At 42.2% G+C, this 16,771-nt stretch overlaps 1 protein-coding gene across 2 annotated transcripts in view; it reads left to right on the top strand.

The window, feature by feature from the left end:
• The window catches only part of LOC147710457 (ficolin-1-like), a 511,385-nt gene that overhangs the window by 166,768 nt on the left and 327,846 nt on the right, over positions 1-16,771 (top strand). For both annotated transcript variants that reach the window (XM_086921145.1, XM_086921144.1), the window contains exons 2-3: positions 7,991-8,104; positions 9,036-9,089. In XM_086921145.1, the coding sequence (XP_086777271.1) occupies positions 7,991-8,104; positions 9,036-9,089 (168 nt within the window). The remainder of the gene's footprint in view (positions 1-7,990; positions 8,105-9,035; positions 9,090-16,771) is intronic.

Raw genomic sequence — 16,771 nt, 5'->3', positions numbered from 1 at the left:
GTTGGCTGAGCTTGTGCAGTGGGTATCTCAACCGTTAAAGGACCGTCCCCTCTATTATTATTGGTTCCATTAGTTTTTGGGTCTGGAAACTGAGGTGGCGGATTATGTAATACTTCATCTGTATTCTCCCCCTCCTGATCATCAACTTCTCCAATATTATTGTCCAGGTTTGTTACCAACATCGTAACATTATCAACACCCTCTGTTAGTTTCTTCAACTGCCCTCCCAGCTTTTTGACCTCGGATTGTAATTTATCAATTTTGGTGAGTAATGGTTTAACAATGGATTTGATTTTACTATCTATTAAGTCAGCAATTCTATCAAGCAAATCCTCATCATGGCTGACATTAGACTTAACACTTCCCCCTCCAACTTCCTTCAGGTTAACTTTTGGAGTGTTTACCCTCTTCCTCCTAGTCCCAGATCTTAGTCCTCCCCGTTTCGGCGGGTTTTTGGATTTCACAGTGTCTAACCGGGAAGTTTGTTCAGAGATAGAAATATCTTCATCTGTAGGGTCAACACGATTTTCCTGATCCAAATCACTGTCAGAATTATTTCCATGCTCCACAATAAGAACCTCAGGTCCAGACAACATATTATCATTTAAAGTGCCTGATTCCTGCGTGGTGGGGCAATTAGAACTGGCATCAGGAAGAGTCTGCAGGGGAACTAAGTCATCAGGTGAGGGGGTTAGAGAAGGGGACAAACAGTGTAGGTCAGGTGACTGACTCAGACCCAGGGATTCTCTCCTCTGTAGGTTAATTTTTTTCACTGTTTGCACCATGTAGTTTTCCATTGTGTTAGCTGGTGGTGCAGATCCCTTTTTAGACATACTGTTGAATATAACGAAGAGCAAAGACTCCTCAAACACACAGGGAGTTATGTATCATAAACAATACAGTCTTACTTGGACAGTAGGATGCCTCGTGAGCCTTATGCAGGGTTTCCGGCCCAGCCCCTGCCTCCTCCTGCCGATGAGGGCCGTAGAGGGCCCGCCCTTTGCCCGGGCTTCGCCCCGGGCGTCCCGCGTCGCGGGGATTCCGGTGTCTTTATCCCTGTGTTGGCGCTCTCCTTGGCGCATCTGCCGTCACTGTAGACGCGCCGCCGCGAGGCCTGCCGGGAGTTGAAGTCCCCCGGAGCGGCGGCGCGGAGTCCGGTGTCTTACTGACTCTTGGCGGTGGCGGCAAAGGTAAGGGAAGCTTCTTTCTCCCCTGCGTGACTCTCTTGGCGGTGGCGGCGCTTTAGGCTGTGTCTCCCCCGCTCTGCCGGGGTTCCGGTGTCTTTATCCCCGCGTTGGCGCTCTCCTTGGCGCGTCTGCCGTCACTGTAGACGCGCCGCCGCGAGGCCTGCCGGGAGTTGAAGTCCCCCGGAGCGGCGGCGCGGAGTCCGGTGTCTTACTGACTCTTGGCGGTGGCGGCAAAGGTAAGGGAAGCTTCTTTCTCCCCTGCGTGACTCTCTTGGCGGTGGCGGCGCTTTAGGCTCTGTCTCCCCCGCTCTGCCGGGGTTCCGGTGTCTTTATCCCCGCGTTGGCGCTCTCCTTGGCGCGTCTGCCGTCACTGTAGAAGCGCCGCCGCGAGGCCTGCCGGGAGTTGAAGTCCCCCGGAGCGGCGGCGCGGAGTCCGGTGTCTTACTGACTCTTGGCGGTGGCGGCAAAGGTAAGGGAAGCTTCTTTCTCCCCTGCGTGACTCTCTTGGCGGTGGCTGTGGCGGCGCTTTAGGCTGTGTCTCCCACGCTCTGCCGGGGTTCCGGTGTCTTTATCCCCGCGTTGGCGCTCTCCTTGGCGCGTCTGCCGTCACTGTAGACGCGCCGCCGCGAGGCCTGCTGGGAGTTGAAGTTCCCCCGGAGCGGCGGCGCGGAGTCCGGTGTCTTACTGACTCTTGGCGGTGGCGGCAAAGGTAAGGGAAGCTTCTTTCTCCCCTGCGTGACTCTCTTGGCGGTGGCGGCGCTTTAGGCTGTGTCTCTCATCCGCCACAGTGCCTTCACAATCAAGATCAGGAACCCACATTCTTGTCCCAAATAGGACCTCATAAGGAGTGACACCCCCTAGAGAACTTTTTGGCATGTTATACAAGGCTCGCTGTACCCCATATAAGTGATTGACCCAGCTACCACCCAGCCTAATACTCTAGCTGTTAAAGATTGCTTTAAGTCCCGGTTTTTCCTCCCCACAACTGAATTTCCCTTGGGATAGTACGGAGAGGAGTACCGCAAAGCTACATCCAAACCTCCCATGGCTTCCTTGTAAGCCCTATAGCTAAACGTGGGGCCACAGTCAGAATGTAATGTGCCAACTGCGTATGTCTCTATAAAGACTTGCAAATCTTTGATAACAGTTCGAGTGTCAGCCGAGTCCTGAGGCCATACCCTTCGGAAGCTCTAGCAGGAATCCACTGCAACCATGATGTACTTGTAAGCCCCGTCAGGTTGTAAGGGGCTGCAGTGGTCCAAATAGACACACTGAGTGGTCTGTTTGATATTAGCAATGGTGTCTGCACTGACTGTGTTATGGTGGAGCCCTTCATCTGTTGATAGATGTCACACTTTAAGAGATAATCTTTAGTCTGCTTTGTTAACCCTAGCTACCAATAGCATTGTTTCAGTGAAGAAACTGTCACCGTAACTCCTGCGTGCGCAGAAGCAAGACCCTCATGTGCAGCTAAAATTAAGCCCAATCTGCGATCCATGTTTGCCGTATTACTCTATCCCCCACTCCTGGAATCTGAGCAAATGGAACTTGTAGGAGTACTTTAGTAGAAAACTTTTCGGCAGTGCCTTGTTGTCTTTGCATGAGCCAATGACAGCTACTGTTATCTGTCCGTCTATTCTTGTTTTTGAATGAGTGATTGCAGATATGGAAGCAGTTCATACTGCCCCCTTCGTGGCTTCATCAGCCAATGAATTGCCTTCAATGTGAACGCCATCATGTTGACTCAGCGTGTGTATCACGTGAGCTCTTGGTATCTCGTTTTTCAACTCAGCTACCTGTACCCACAGCATTTTATGCTTAATTGTGCAACCTTTTGAGTCCTTAAACCCATTTTGTCCCCAGGAGTGAAGATATTCATTGTATGATTGGACACAGTAAAAGGAACAAAACGCAATTAGCGTGGGGAATTCTTGATCCGTAATTATCAGTGCCAGTAATAAAGCTTTTAATTCTGCCAGCTGAGCTGTGCAGTCTCCTAGAGACTGTGGGGCATATTAGCAAGAACTTGCGATATTTATCGCAAAACGCGCTTAGCGCGTTTATTTTTATCGCTGCCTATCGCTGGATATTTCAGCGGAGAAAACATGCTATTAGCAACGTTTATCTCCACTGTGATAAAATAGCCAGTGATAGCAGCAAAATGCCTGAATATCGCTGGAAATCCAGCGAAATTCATGCTTTAACGCCATGGTGCACTTAGCCTGAAAATCCACCTCCCATTGAGGATACAAGTAAATCAGGTTTTCAGCAGGTGTTAAATACTAGCGATAATCACACTTAGCGTGACTTTTTTTATTGCTTCGCCTGCGTTGGTAATAGGGGGAAGTAGTGTTAACAACTGTTTTCAGTCGCTTCTAGTTGGGAATTCCTACCTTGCATGTAATTAGCGATAATCATAGCTGGCATGCAAGACGATAGGAAAACCGTCCACTAACACCAGAAAGCTGTCGCTAACACCTGTTAGCGAGAGCTTGCTGATAGGGCGATAATAAAATTGCTGCTTTAGCAGCAAAAAGTGCCGCTAAAGCGGAGATAAAGCCCTTGCTAATATGCCCCTGTTTTTATGTGCAGCTTGGATGGAACTTGCCATACTGCATACAACCTTTTACAATCGCACACACAGCGCTGTAATGTTGTTTACTTCCAAAGGTCGGCTGAGCAGATGCGTCAGTGTAAATTATGCATTCATACTGGTCTAGAGGCATTATTTCATTCCGGAGAGGATATTCTTGTTCATATTGCAGAAATGCTTGTGTTTTTAGACTTGGGTCATATCTGTATTTTAAATGTGATGCAGTGAGAGAATTAGCCCATTGTATCCATCTTGGATGTAAGGCTTTAGCATTAGGAACGCTTGCTTTTGTAGCAGCCTCTAAGGCCGATACCAGAGTCACGACAATTATTCATTTCCCCTGAGCCAATGCTCTTTCTCTCATTACAGCAGTCTGTACGGCTGTCAGAATTTGTTCTGTAGATGCAAAACGCATCTCAGCGTTTGTGTACAAGTGTGATTTGTATACTATGGGTACTGTTTCACCTTCATTGTATGATAAGTAGGTGTACCCAGGTTGACCTCCAACTATACGGATTACTAGGTTGTGAATATTTACCCGTGTCTGTAAATGTTTTGACGCTATCATGTCAGCTTGTCGGGAACAAATTATCTCTGTGTGTTCCATGTGTCCATTGCCAAACTGAAAAATCAGGTCTTTTGAGGTCGTAGAAAGGTTTAAAAACTTTTGCGTAATCCAAAATATATGTTCTGCCAAAATTCAGGAATCCCAGTATGGATTGTACATTTTTCAATGATTTTGAAGGTTGGAGCAGCACATTATTTCCCCCAAAAATTAGCTGCCAGGCTTTTCCCTTCACTTGAAAGCTCATATCCCAAAAAAAGGACATTGAGGTGGGCTATTTTTGATTTTTTTAATGTTAAATTTTTAGCTGTCAGAGGCAAATCCCAAAATAATGGTGCTCACCCTGGTCAAATGTTCCTCCAAGTCATCATCCATCAGATAAATATCCTCTACATAGGACAATGCCTCCTCGTGCAGATTCTGAAGTAACTCAGTTACCCTGGCATAAAATAACCCCGGGCTGTTCCTATACCCCTGGGGGAGTCGACAAAATTGATGTTATTACCCCAGCGCTGAGAATGCTGTCAAATATCAGCTCTCAGGTGCTATATTTTGGCTGAAGAATCCACTTGAGATATCTAGTATTGTTTTGTATTTTTTCCGCACAACGTTACTCATTAATGCGCCACTGTGTGCATTCTGTACTGCAAATGTTTTTGTGCATGAGTTCAGATGTCTGTAGTCTAAAACTAGACTATGTGAATTTTCTGGTTTCTTTTACGGAAAACAAAGGATTTTTCATTGAAGAGGTGCAGGTTTTAATCATACCCTGGTATTCAAGTTGTTTTAGTGGTATCACGTGATGAGCAGACTCTTTATCCCACCCAGCATGGTTGCGATATAGTGCAGAATCAATGGCTACCGCCCACTCCGGCGCCTATGTGAGTTTTTAAGTGTGTGGGAACGAGGTCAGAAAAAGCTGGAAAGATTACCATTTCTCCCTTTGGGCACTCCATAACAATAGCAGGCAGCCAATCTCTTTCAGCTCAAATAATGTCATAGCCAAAAGTTAGGTTCTCCCAAAAGAGCCCTTTAATTTTTCTGGGCTTGTCCCCTTCCATTTGGAGTATTAGTTCATGTAACCTATGTGGGACGCTTACCCTGGTATCAGGTGTTTCCACCATGATGTATTCACTCAGCTCTGCTGTCACTAGAAATTCCATCAGGTTCCGGCGAGCTATTGTTACTTCTGCTGCACTGTCCAGCATTGTCAGAGCCCATTCCCCGTTCAGTAGTTGAGTCCTCAGAATTCTGGGCATGTCTGATCTTAAGACCTGCTACTTTCTTCTATTTGAATTGGTGTTTTTGTTTTGGCTTTTCTTCCTTTTAGGGTGCGTAGTATTAAATGTGTTGTGCATCTCTGGATTTTGTACACTCTTCTTGCCTGTGGTCTGACCGTCCTTCCCTCTTTGAATTTTTTGATTAACCCTGAAAGCAACAAGAGGAACGTGTATCAGTGTCATGATACCTGTCAGTTTTTTTATGTTATCTCTATTCCTAAGGTTATACCACTTTTCAGAGGGCTCCTGCTGAGGGGACTTGCCTCTGTATTGAGATCAATTCTTTTGTTGTTTGTTATTATCCCATTTCTTCTTTGAAGAAGCTGGTATTTGCTTGGGTTGTTCTTTTTCTGGACCTCCCATTAGTTGAGGTTTTACTGATCTAGCTCCTAAACACACTCTACCTAATTCTGCAGAAGCAGTTTCAATAAATTTAGGTCATTCTGTCTCCTTTTGTAAAGGAGTGAAATCTCTCAGGCGAAGAAAAGGGAAGGGATCCCTGATGATCACATCCTATTTGTGACTGTCCCTTCCTTTTCCCCTGTTCCTTAAAACCAAAAAAGAAAAGAACTTATGCAATTCATGTAGTATCCATTTGATAAAATCAAAGACAGATTATAGAGAACATACCAAACATGCGATATACTCATAAAGAATTTGAACAGTTCTAGAAACCCAAAGGAGTTACTTTGAGGAGATATATACTGTGTAGTGTCGCTAGTTTTCTTGTACGTGAATACCTAATTCTTCATCTAAGTTATGCCCTTTTTCAAATCTACATTGTAGATTAAGAATATGCCAGGATTCTCTTTTCCTAAATTGTAGGGTTCTGTTCACATCTCCGTAATTCTGGTGTATCTGCTCTATAATGAAATACTGGTGAAAGGGGATAGGCGCACCCTGCCATCATGTCTCAGTATCATTACCTCTAGTATATGAGTGGCGGCGTGAAGACCGTGTTCCCTGAGAAATGCAAACACACGCTGTGGTCTTCTTCTGGGACTCCGCTTTATCGGCTTCAGGCAAGATGCAGCATCTACAAAGTGCCAAGTGAGCTGGCAGTAGGTGAGACCTTTTCTGGCAGAATCTTGTTAAATTATCTGGGCGAAGGACCTCTTCTGACAAGTGGCAGTCCTTATATACTAAATTTGATCAGAAATTGTAATATCTGACATATAAGAATGTCTGACATAGATTATGTTCATCAAGTTGTGTAGCTTAGACGCTTCCTAGTGAAGATATATACAATAAACGTACGGCAATTCAGAATTCAATATTTTGGCTATATGTCTGTGTTTGTTCTTATCTAACCTTGACATGGTGAAAAGTTGACAATTGTCCATGACAAATGTTGCATCAAGTGTTGTCTCTATGTCATTAATCCAATGACTTGATGCTTTCACAGTTCTAAGAAAGATAAGGCTAGCTGACATATGTGTCTAATGGCAGACATAACATTGATTCCATAAACATCTGTGAATATGGTGACTTCCATTGTCTAAGATTGAGAATATGTCGACCTACATTACCTAAGATGGAGTCAGGGCCTACATAAACTGCAGTCGGACCGTGGGGGCTTTACGTCGACATGCTGTCACAGCATCTTCCTGATTGGCAGGAGTAGAGAACCACTGTAAATCATTCTTCCCACCCCCCCAAGGACCACTATTCAGCTACATCTTTTAGAGAAAGTGGAACTGCTAAATGAATACCAGTGGAGCCTCTGCTGGCTCTGGAGGCTTTCAGTCATAGGCTTGGACTCATCTGACCCAACACAATGCCCTTACCTTGCCTGTATTATGAGGTTGTCTTCATGCATTCATACTTTTCCTACCTGCGTTCACCATGTTAGGTTTAGAGGTTCCAGCAGGAGAAAACAAATAATGGCCACCACATGCAGGGAGAAAACTCTGCTCATCGTGCCCAATACCTTTTTTTGTTTTTCACAAACAAACTTCCAAAGATTGGTGAACAAGAAAAAAACATGGCACCATCTTGTCATTTCTCACCAATGTACTCCCACCTTTTTTGGAAGGATACTCTCTTCAGAAATAAACCACTGTTGAGGTGGAAAACTGAGAATAGGCTGGAGGCCCACCACATGGTGAGGCAGGTGATGCCTCTGCCACCCCAAAGGCCCAATAAATTCAGAGGCCCCTGCTGGGGTTTAAATGACTCACTCACCATGCTCACGAATGCTCAGCAAAATCAGAACTAATATTGCTGAGGTGTCTTGACTCAAGTACGAAAATGCCTCCTACTTGACATCTGCTTATGACAGAATTTCTACTGTTGCCACTAGCTTACTATATTGTGTACTCTCCCATTCTTGTCTATGCCTAACTTTAGCTTTTCATTTTCACAGAGGTGCAGATTATTGGTCTCCATGGTAATGAGAAGCTTGCCATCCTCCGAGGCTGCCCTGGGAGCTCAGGAGCAGCAGGACCTAAAGGAGAACCTGGAGTCCCAGGAGCAAAAGGTAAACTCTTAAATGGGAAGTAACAGGCCCTTGATATTTGGGTGAGTCTGGCCTTTACAAATGGCACTAGTATTCAGCAAACCCATTTGATATCTGCCTCAGCACATGCTTACATCTGCATCACTTGACAGCTGTTCTTGTCATTAAAAAAGCCTCCGTCTGAGTGAAAACCTTTTTGTATGTCAGCACCAAACTGGGAATTCACTGCCTTTCAGCTGCATGCTATGTCTAATAATTCTACTTCCCATAAGGCCACTAAAACCTGTTTGTTTCCATGAACAAGCAAATTTTTAGCTTATTTTTACCTTATCTATTATCTCAGTGCCAAGTCCCTTTTCAAGGTCACTGTGCGCTCTGGATCCACGATGGAGTCCATAAGAAGTCAGACTCTACATCAAAGGATGAGGATGAGGGAATGATTCCTCCAGTAAATGGGGGAATGGAGAGCAGGACTGACAGAGATACTGGCAGGGGCATCAGAAGACCCACCATCAACTATGACAGGAGTCACAATCAGTGTATTTAGGGGGTAGGGTGGTCCTTATTTGATTTTTATCAAAAGCTTGATCAAAACCCTGAGCACAATGGAAAACAGAGGGACAACAAACAGCAGCCCTATGGCCATTGAAATGAAAAGGCAAACTCTTTCCAATCTACTGCCAATAGAGTCATTAGAGACATTTAGCAGAAGTCTGGGAGAAGGGCATTTGACTAGCTGGGCCACATTGAGGAAATTGATCTTAAATGCCAATTTTCATGATACCTCGTGTAAACTACTCCCCACAGTACAAATAGTTCATCATTACAGCTTGTGTGCAGATAAAGATCACAACTTTGTGCATGAATCCCCTAGGCTGTCGTCACAATATTATTTTTTTCTAGTGCTGTTTTTAGGATTTATTTTTTAAATATCTCACATATTATGTTTCAGGAGACAATGGTGCACCAGGAATTCATGGGAAAGTAGGTCCATCAGGAGAGACAGGTAAGGCTAGGATGCAACAAACAAATGGACATTAAGTAAAGTTCTGCTGCCTGGGAATGGAAGGAGGCAAAATTACATTTTTGCTTAGTCCCTCAAAACCCCTTCACAGGATGATAATAGGTATAATTTAATGTCTCTAGAATATAAAGGAGTAAATGCGTTTAGAGTAAATCTTTTTTTCATTCAAATTGTGTAGCCGATACTGTTTTATGGTCTTTGTGTCCTTAGCAGGATAGCCATCCCTTGGTGTACTCAGTTAGTGTACCATTCTTGGGTGCAATCAGTTACTAATATTCCTGGCCATGCTGACAAAGGATTGGCTGAAGTGAATCTGACAATGAATCCAGGAGCACGGGACGACTTTCATGCTATCCATGAGGGGCTCTGCGTAGTGATGTAAGAGAAGAGTTGCCCTGGGTTTACTGAATGACAGGTCTTTAATGGTCCTGATTGTCCTGCTAATTGCGCACACACATACACTATGATAATGGTTCAGCGTGGGCCCAGTACCCAGAACTCCTGGAAGCAGGTGGTGAGTGTAGGGTTTGATGGCCATTCTACTTGGAACCTGCACTGCAGTGACAAAGATAAATACAGTTCTAAATAAAATGGGTACCTCCTGGAAGGTACCATGAAATGGGTTAAATGCAGTATGACTGATGGTAAATAGCTCCGGTGGTACTGGTTATTCTTTTCAGGGTGAGTAATTAATTAAACTGGAAATATGTTAACACGTCTTCTTCTTTTTAACCCCTATTGAGTTAAAATATTGCCTTGAAACACAGCTGCCCTCTAGTGCCTCTGCAGCATTCCTGTAGCTAGAGAGTTGCCAGGATGGCCACAAGGCCAGGTGTGATCTGGTTCACTTCTCTGTCAGGAGCAGATGTGGGCCACTAATAGAAGACCTGTTGTGGAGGTAGTAGGCTTTGGGGTGTGATGCAGCATTTCTTGCTCCTAAGACAGTTTAGGGGTGATGTAATTCCCAAAGGGGAGGATTGTGCGAATAGGCAAGGGGCTTTAAATATAGAATGTGAATTACAAGAAGGAAGGATGCCCCAACAACGATTTAGGCCTATAGGTGCGCTTGAGCTCTTGGCGTGAGAATATCTCACTGTGCATGGTGCATTGCTATAGTGTTTGCTCCAGAGTTTCCTGCCTACCTGCTATGGCAGAAGAGAGCCAGTGTGCTGCTCTCTAATGAATCACATGATCCAGGCAAAGGACTGCTCTACATTGTTGTAGGAGAGACTGTATGGCCCAAATGGTCTAGAACACCAGCCATAAGAGGCTGAAGCTGCACCTTGGCATGGGTCATGGGTGGTGTTCAGTGATGCTCAGCAACATGTCTGAATCACTAACCCACTGTTTGCAGTGAGCTGAGACAATTAGTCATTCCCCCCTTGACTGCCAACCATTAATTCATCATGAAAGGCGTATCTTGTATTCTCTGCCTGCCTCTTCATGGGGTGTGATGTCACCTGCACTCCAGTGTTGTCACATTTCAGATGAGGCTGCTGACGGCTGACTGGAAAGATATTCACCTCTGTGGATGATAAATCTTTTTACCTGACTCACTCCTTGTGCTCCCACCTTACTACAGTCTACTCTATGCAATAATCCATTCAGACTTTCACCGCACAAACATGGATGCTTCTTTGATCACATCAATGCAAGGAGTACATCAGAAGACGTTGCAGGTTACACCCCACCAAGAGTAAGATACTTCTCTGCATCCTCATGTCCCAAGTAGTGTAAATGCTAGCTCAACATTCTTGGTGACGTAGAAATATTCTGGATTAGAATCATATCTCTTATCTGCCCGTGCGCACATAAAACCGAGGGGAAATCATTGTGCAACAATCTTCTGCGCGCAATGCACATCATTATATCCAGGGACCTAGCGGTGTCATGGAATTAAGGGGAAGGCCTCACCATTCACAGGGCCCTCTATCTTGTCTCTACTTCCCTCTCTTTCAGTCTCTCCTTTCTGTCTCTCTTGTTCTTCCCAACCACAGAGCTTTGAGACAACTTTAGAGTGGCATAAGACGCTATACAAAACTCCAGGACACCACTTACACGAGTAATGCTCAATTTACTCATTTGTGTTGGGTCTAAACTAGTTGTGTGCCACAGGCAGGACAGTAAAATAAATCTTACCTTAATCTAAAAAGGGCCTTAGTTTATGGCTTATTGCGCAGGTCTCTATATATATCTCAGGGGAAACCCAATAAACCATACGGCATCTGGGACGTTACAATAAAATAAGTGCAATGATGCCTCTGGTATTTCTTTTAAGGAACCTTCTTGTTGGAGGACAGATACTACAAATTGTCTGTCCAAGAGTGTTAATTTACACACAGAAAGAATCTAATATTCTTTGTTTATCTACTCGCTATCAAAAAACATTATACCAACAAAATTATACACAAACACAAAAAATTGGTTAAGGTTACTTGTTTTAGTCAACCCAATTTTTCTTTACACTAGGATATTTTGATTTTGTTTCAGTTTATATACATAAAAATCCAGACGTCATATGTCTATCCACATAATATACACTGTAAAATAAGACATAAACAATACGCATGAAAAACACACTTTTATACCCTTATTATCCCAGGTTCAAATGAAGCCCAATCTTTTACATAAGGAAATTCATGGCATAATCTTTTTGAGCCTTAATTCCTTTTTCACAATCACCATTTAGTCATAAAGCCTAGGAAGCTAAAATAACTTTATACTTCTTTTTTGAAGAGCTCTCGTAGAATTTATCAAAATCAATTCCACATTTGTATGGTGTTGGACTATGGTAAATGTCGACGCGTTTCAGCCTATCAAAACAATTTGAGGCCTCCTCAGGACTTTAGGCAACAAGTACAGAATTACCTAAAAAAGAATAATACAAAAATAAGTACCTATTTATATACATCTACGACTATAACAATCACTGACCCATTGTGGCAGCATTTGGATCCTTGTTGGAACCTCTCGCACAATATGTGGATATATTTTTGGTTCCACTGGTTAAAGAAATACCTGCGTATATTAGGGATACCATGGACTTGATATCGAAGGTGGAGGGATTACCTTTTGACCCAGAGAAACAACTACTCTCCACCTTCGATATCGAATCCCTTTACACCAACATACCTCAGGATGATGCCCTGAGTGTGTTGGAATTTGTACTAGAGTTGAGGATTCGCCCACATCAAGTACCCACTAAATTCATTGTTCAACTAGACCAGATTTGCTTAAAGAATAACTTTTTCAACTTTAAAGAAAAACTATACCTCCAAATATCGAGGGTGGCAATGAGTTGTAGTTTTTCTCTGGAAATTGCCAATTTGGTGATGGGCCAATTTGAGTTCAAATGGATATATAGCGACACCAACCCTTTTAAACATCAAGTGGAGTGTTGGTGTCCCTATATAGATTACATTTTTATGATCTGGAACGGAGATGGAACAGAACTTACTGAGTTTCACAATTGGTTGAACCACCGAACACAAGAATTTAATTTTACGATGTCGAGTGACCCCAATAAAATCAATTTTTTGGATGTTTATATCGAGCATGAGGACGGGAATTTGTGTGTCAGCTTATACACAAAACCTACAGACCGCAATACTTTACTGCATTTTAGCAGTAATCATCCCCGTACCCTGAAGGAGAATCTGCCGTACGGCCAATTTCTCCGTATTAGGAGGAATTGTAGTAATAAACAACAATACTTCTTCCATGCCAATATCTTAAAAGAGAAATTGATTACACGAGGTTACCCTAAAAGATTGACTAAAGTTGCGCTCAAAAGAGCTTGGTACACCCCAAGAAACACCCTGCTGGTACTTAAAGTTAAGGATAATACCACTACCCCATTGACGTGTGTACTAACTTTTGATCCAAGAGCTAACAAGGTCAAAAAGGTGATTCAAAAAAATTGGAAACTGTTGGGTGACCTAGATATACCCAAACCTTTGTTTGCGTTTAAGAAAGGGCAAAACATTCGAAGTCAGCTAGTGAGAGCCAAGAGTAACACTGGAAAGTTAATGCTGAGAGATACTAGAGATCTTTTAGGTTTGCCTCCAGTGATTGGTCATTTCAAATGCCATGATTGTGCGGCATGTGACTTGACGAAGGACTCAAAAGAAATTAACATCAATGGCAATACACACGTTCAAAGAAAATTCTCAAACTGTAATTCGAAAAATTTGATTTACTGTATTAAGTGTCCATGCGAAAATTTTTACATTGGACAAACTACTCAGGCAGTAAAAAACATAAATCCAGGATCAAATGTCAGACCATAGGGGCTCCTTTGGTCAATCATTATTTCACACACAATCATTCATTTACAGATATGTACTGGTCAGTATTGTGCTGTGTGACTACTCAGAGTAAACGAGAAACAGAGGTTAAACTCAACCAATTGGAAGCAAGACTGATTGAAAAATACCAAACTTCGAAAACAGGGTTAAATGATAAAGATGAGGTTTGGTCATCACTTAGTTGAATAGTGTATACGATCACAAGTATGTATTTAATTTGACCATAATACCATAATATATAGAGATGCCCCATTTCTCTATATATATAAAATTGTCTGATCTGTACCTGTTGATATTGTGACTGTGTGTTTGTAAATAAACTTTTTTTATTGTATATTCTGTAATATATATGAAACTACCTTAGATTGTAAGAGGCACTGGCAACTAATTGGGATATAAGGTCTCTATATTACTCATTTGATACAGATATTAGAATTATTCTGTGTTGCTTGTATATCGTAATTATTTTTTTATTTGTTATAGGACCGCAATATAGACTTTTACAGCACCACATCTTTTGATTAAAGATATTGATGGTTGGAAGCTATGTAGAAACCCCTTTTTTTAGTCGCCATCTTGGATCAGGCATTGCTATAGATCCCAAACAGTGAGTCCGTTTTCTTTCTAGTTTGGAATACTGCCGGAATAGTCTGTTGTTGGTTTCTTTGCACTACGTAGGGAAGGATATAAATAGCGGGGTGATTCTGTTCTTCCGGTAGCGTGAACGAGAGGCGCATTGCTAACGGAGTTGATTACTTCAAACGAAAGGGGCTGGATCTAACTCTGGAGTGACTTGAGATCGATTGAATTATTCACGGCACCCCGTTTCTCTTATGAGATGACTTGACATGTAAGTAATGGGGCCCACTATAGTTCAAGGTGCCATTACCGACCTTGAGTAACGAATAAATGTAGTTATATGTATTAGATTTTAGTTTATACTCCCCTTTATTTATTTTTTATTTTAGAAAATTGGATAGCTGAGTCTGGTCAAGTTTATTACGTAGCACTACCCAAAGTGGTAGGTGCAAGAGATTGTTTTTCCTCGATGTTGAGAGGTAGAGGACGACACTGATATCTGTTGTACTAAGAGGTGTAACACAACTTATTGTTGGTAGGTTTGTTTTGTTTTGTATTGTGGTATTTGACGGTGGATGCACTATTATGTAGTAAACACCGCTCACATTCTGTGGTGTTGGTGGATTATGGGTCTATCACAATAAGGATTTGTGCACTTTAGGTGGTGTTATTTCATTTCTTTAGCTTTTTTCTATAAGCATGTTACCAAGACCTCGAGAATTTTGCTTCTCCGTACACTTTAGAGGCACCTTTGAGCGCTCGTGTCCGTGATTGTTATAGTCGTAGATGTATATATACATAGGTACTTATTTTTGTATTATTATTCTTTTTTAGGTAATTCTGTACTTGTTGTCCAAAGTCCTGAGGAGGCCTGAAATTGTTTTGATAGGCTGAAACGCGTCGACATTTACCATAGTCCGACACCATACAAATGTGGAATTGATTTTGATAAATTCTACGAGAGCTCTTCAAAGTATAAAGTTATTTTAGCTTCCTAGGGTCTATGACTAAATGGTGATTGTGAAAAAGGAATTAAGGCTCAAAAAGATTATGCCATGAATTTCCTTATGTAAAAGATAGGGCTTCATTACAACCCGGGATAATAAGGGGATAAAAGTGTGTTTTTCATGCGTATTGTTTATGTCTTGTTGTACAGTGTATAATATGTGGATAGACATATGACATCTGGATATTTATGTATATAAACTAAATCAAAAAATCATAGTGTAAAGAAAAATTGGGTTGACTAAAACAAGTAACCTTAACCAATTTTTTGTGTTTGTGTATAATTTTGTTGGTATAATGTTTTTTGATAGCGAGTAGATGAACAAAGAATATTAGATTCTTTCTGTGTGTAAATTAACACTCTTGGACAGACAATTTGTAGTATCTGTACCAGAGGCATCATTGTACTTATTTTATTGCGCAGGTCTCAGCATGACCAATGTTTTCACAATGCCCCACTGATTCTAGTAGACATATCTCATTGGAAAAAAAGGAGAGTAGAAAATGTCACAGAGGGGTAGAGCAAAGGCAGCTCCCTTACAATTCTACAATATAATCATATCAACAAACTTCATGTTACACAATGCTGATAACCCCAGCTTTCTGAGCGATTCTTCAATGAGATTGATTTGAAGAAATACAAAAACGACGATGTTGGTAATCGTTAAAGGCCTGGTATGTAATGTTATGCATATTTGTGAAGTGTACCATCACCTGAAAGGGTATTCTGGCACGGAGCAGGTGTGTGTGTGCATAGCCTGGTTTATGGTAGGTTGGTTAATTGAAAAGTCAGGTCTTCAGCTTCTTGTGGAATGCAAGAAGACAGGAGGAGGCTTTGAGTTGGATTGGGAGGTCGCTCCCATCTTTAAGAGCGTTGTAAGAGAATGCTTGTCCTCCTGATCTGGTTCTGTGTATGTATAGGATGTGTTCATGTAGGAGTCCTTTGGAGTGGAGGTGCCTGGGTGATTGGTGGAAGGAGATGTGACTGTTCAGGTAGGTGGGGTTTGAGTAGTGTCTTGAATGTGTGTGTGATGGAGCACTGGTTCCGTCTTACCATTTATCCTGCAATGAACCTTTGATAGTTACCTGAGAGGTAAAGGGGAGTCAACATAATGTTAACAGTTCAATTTACAGTGTAACCTGTTTGGTTAAACATGAAGGACCTGAAATTGATAGGTAAAGTCAAATGAGTTTATTGCAAATTAAGGGCCAAACGAAAGTATATAAATCTCAAAAACATGTTGTAGAGATACAAAATAACCACGGGTATGCCAAAGCGTAGAATGAAATCCAGTCTTAGTTGCATAAAGCATACAACATATTTAGTTGCAGTAATACAGCAGATAAGAAATAGAATTTGAGAGCCAGTATACAAGTTTCGATTACTCCATTCATGAATACATCTAAAGCCACCTAAACTAATTCTAAATTAAAGTTGAAAACTAGAGAAACCTAGTTAAATCAAGAAAAGCAGGAAAAGCAGGAAGGTGTCAGCATATTGGCGACTTCCGTAAATGCTCTCCAAAACAAGCCAAAGTATAACATAAAGCCATACAATGGAAATATGAGCAAAGGGTATCTGCCCAAAGACTATAGTGTGAACATCACAAAACATTTGAGAATCCATGTCATCAACTCCAATAGATTTCCACCTTGTCACAGTAGAAATTGGCAACTTCAATCAGTTTTCCCATCCTACAGTTCGAACATCAGGATGATCTTGGATGCCTCCCTGCTCCTGATACGACATGAATAGGAGTCTTTTCTTAGTGC

This window comes from Lissotriton vulgaris, chromosome 5 (genome assembly GCF_964263255.1).
Source record: "Lissotriton vulgaris chromosome 5, aLisVul1.2, whole genome shotgun sequence".
NCBI classification, from domain to species: Eukaryota; Metazoa; Chordata; class Amphibia; order Caudata; family Salamandridae; genus Lissotriton; species Lissotriton vulgaris.
The sequence above is the reverse complement of the archived record's forward strand: the minus strand, read 5'-3'. Positions and strand labels throughout refer to the sequence as shown.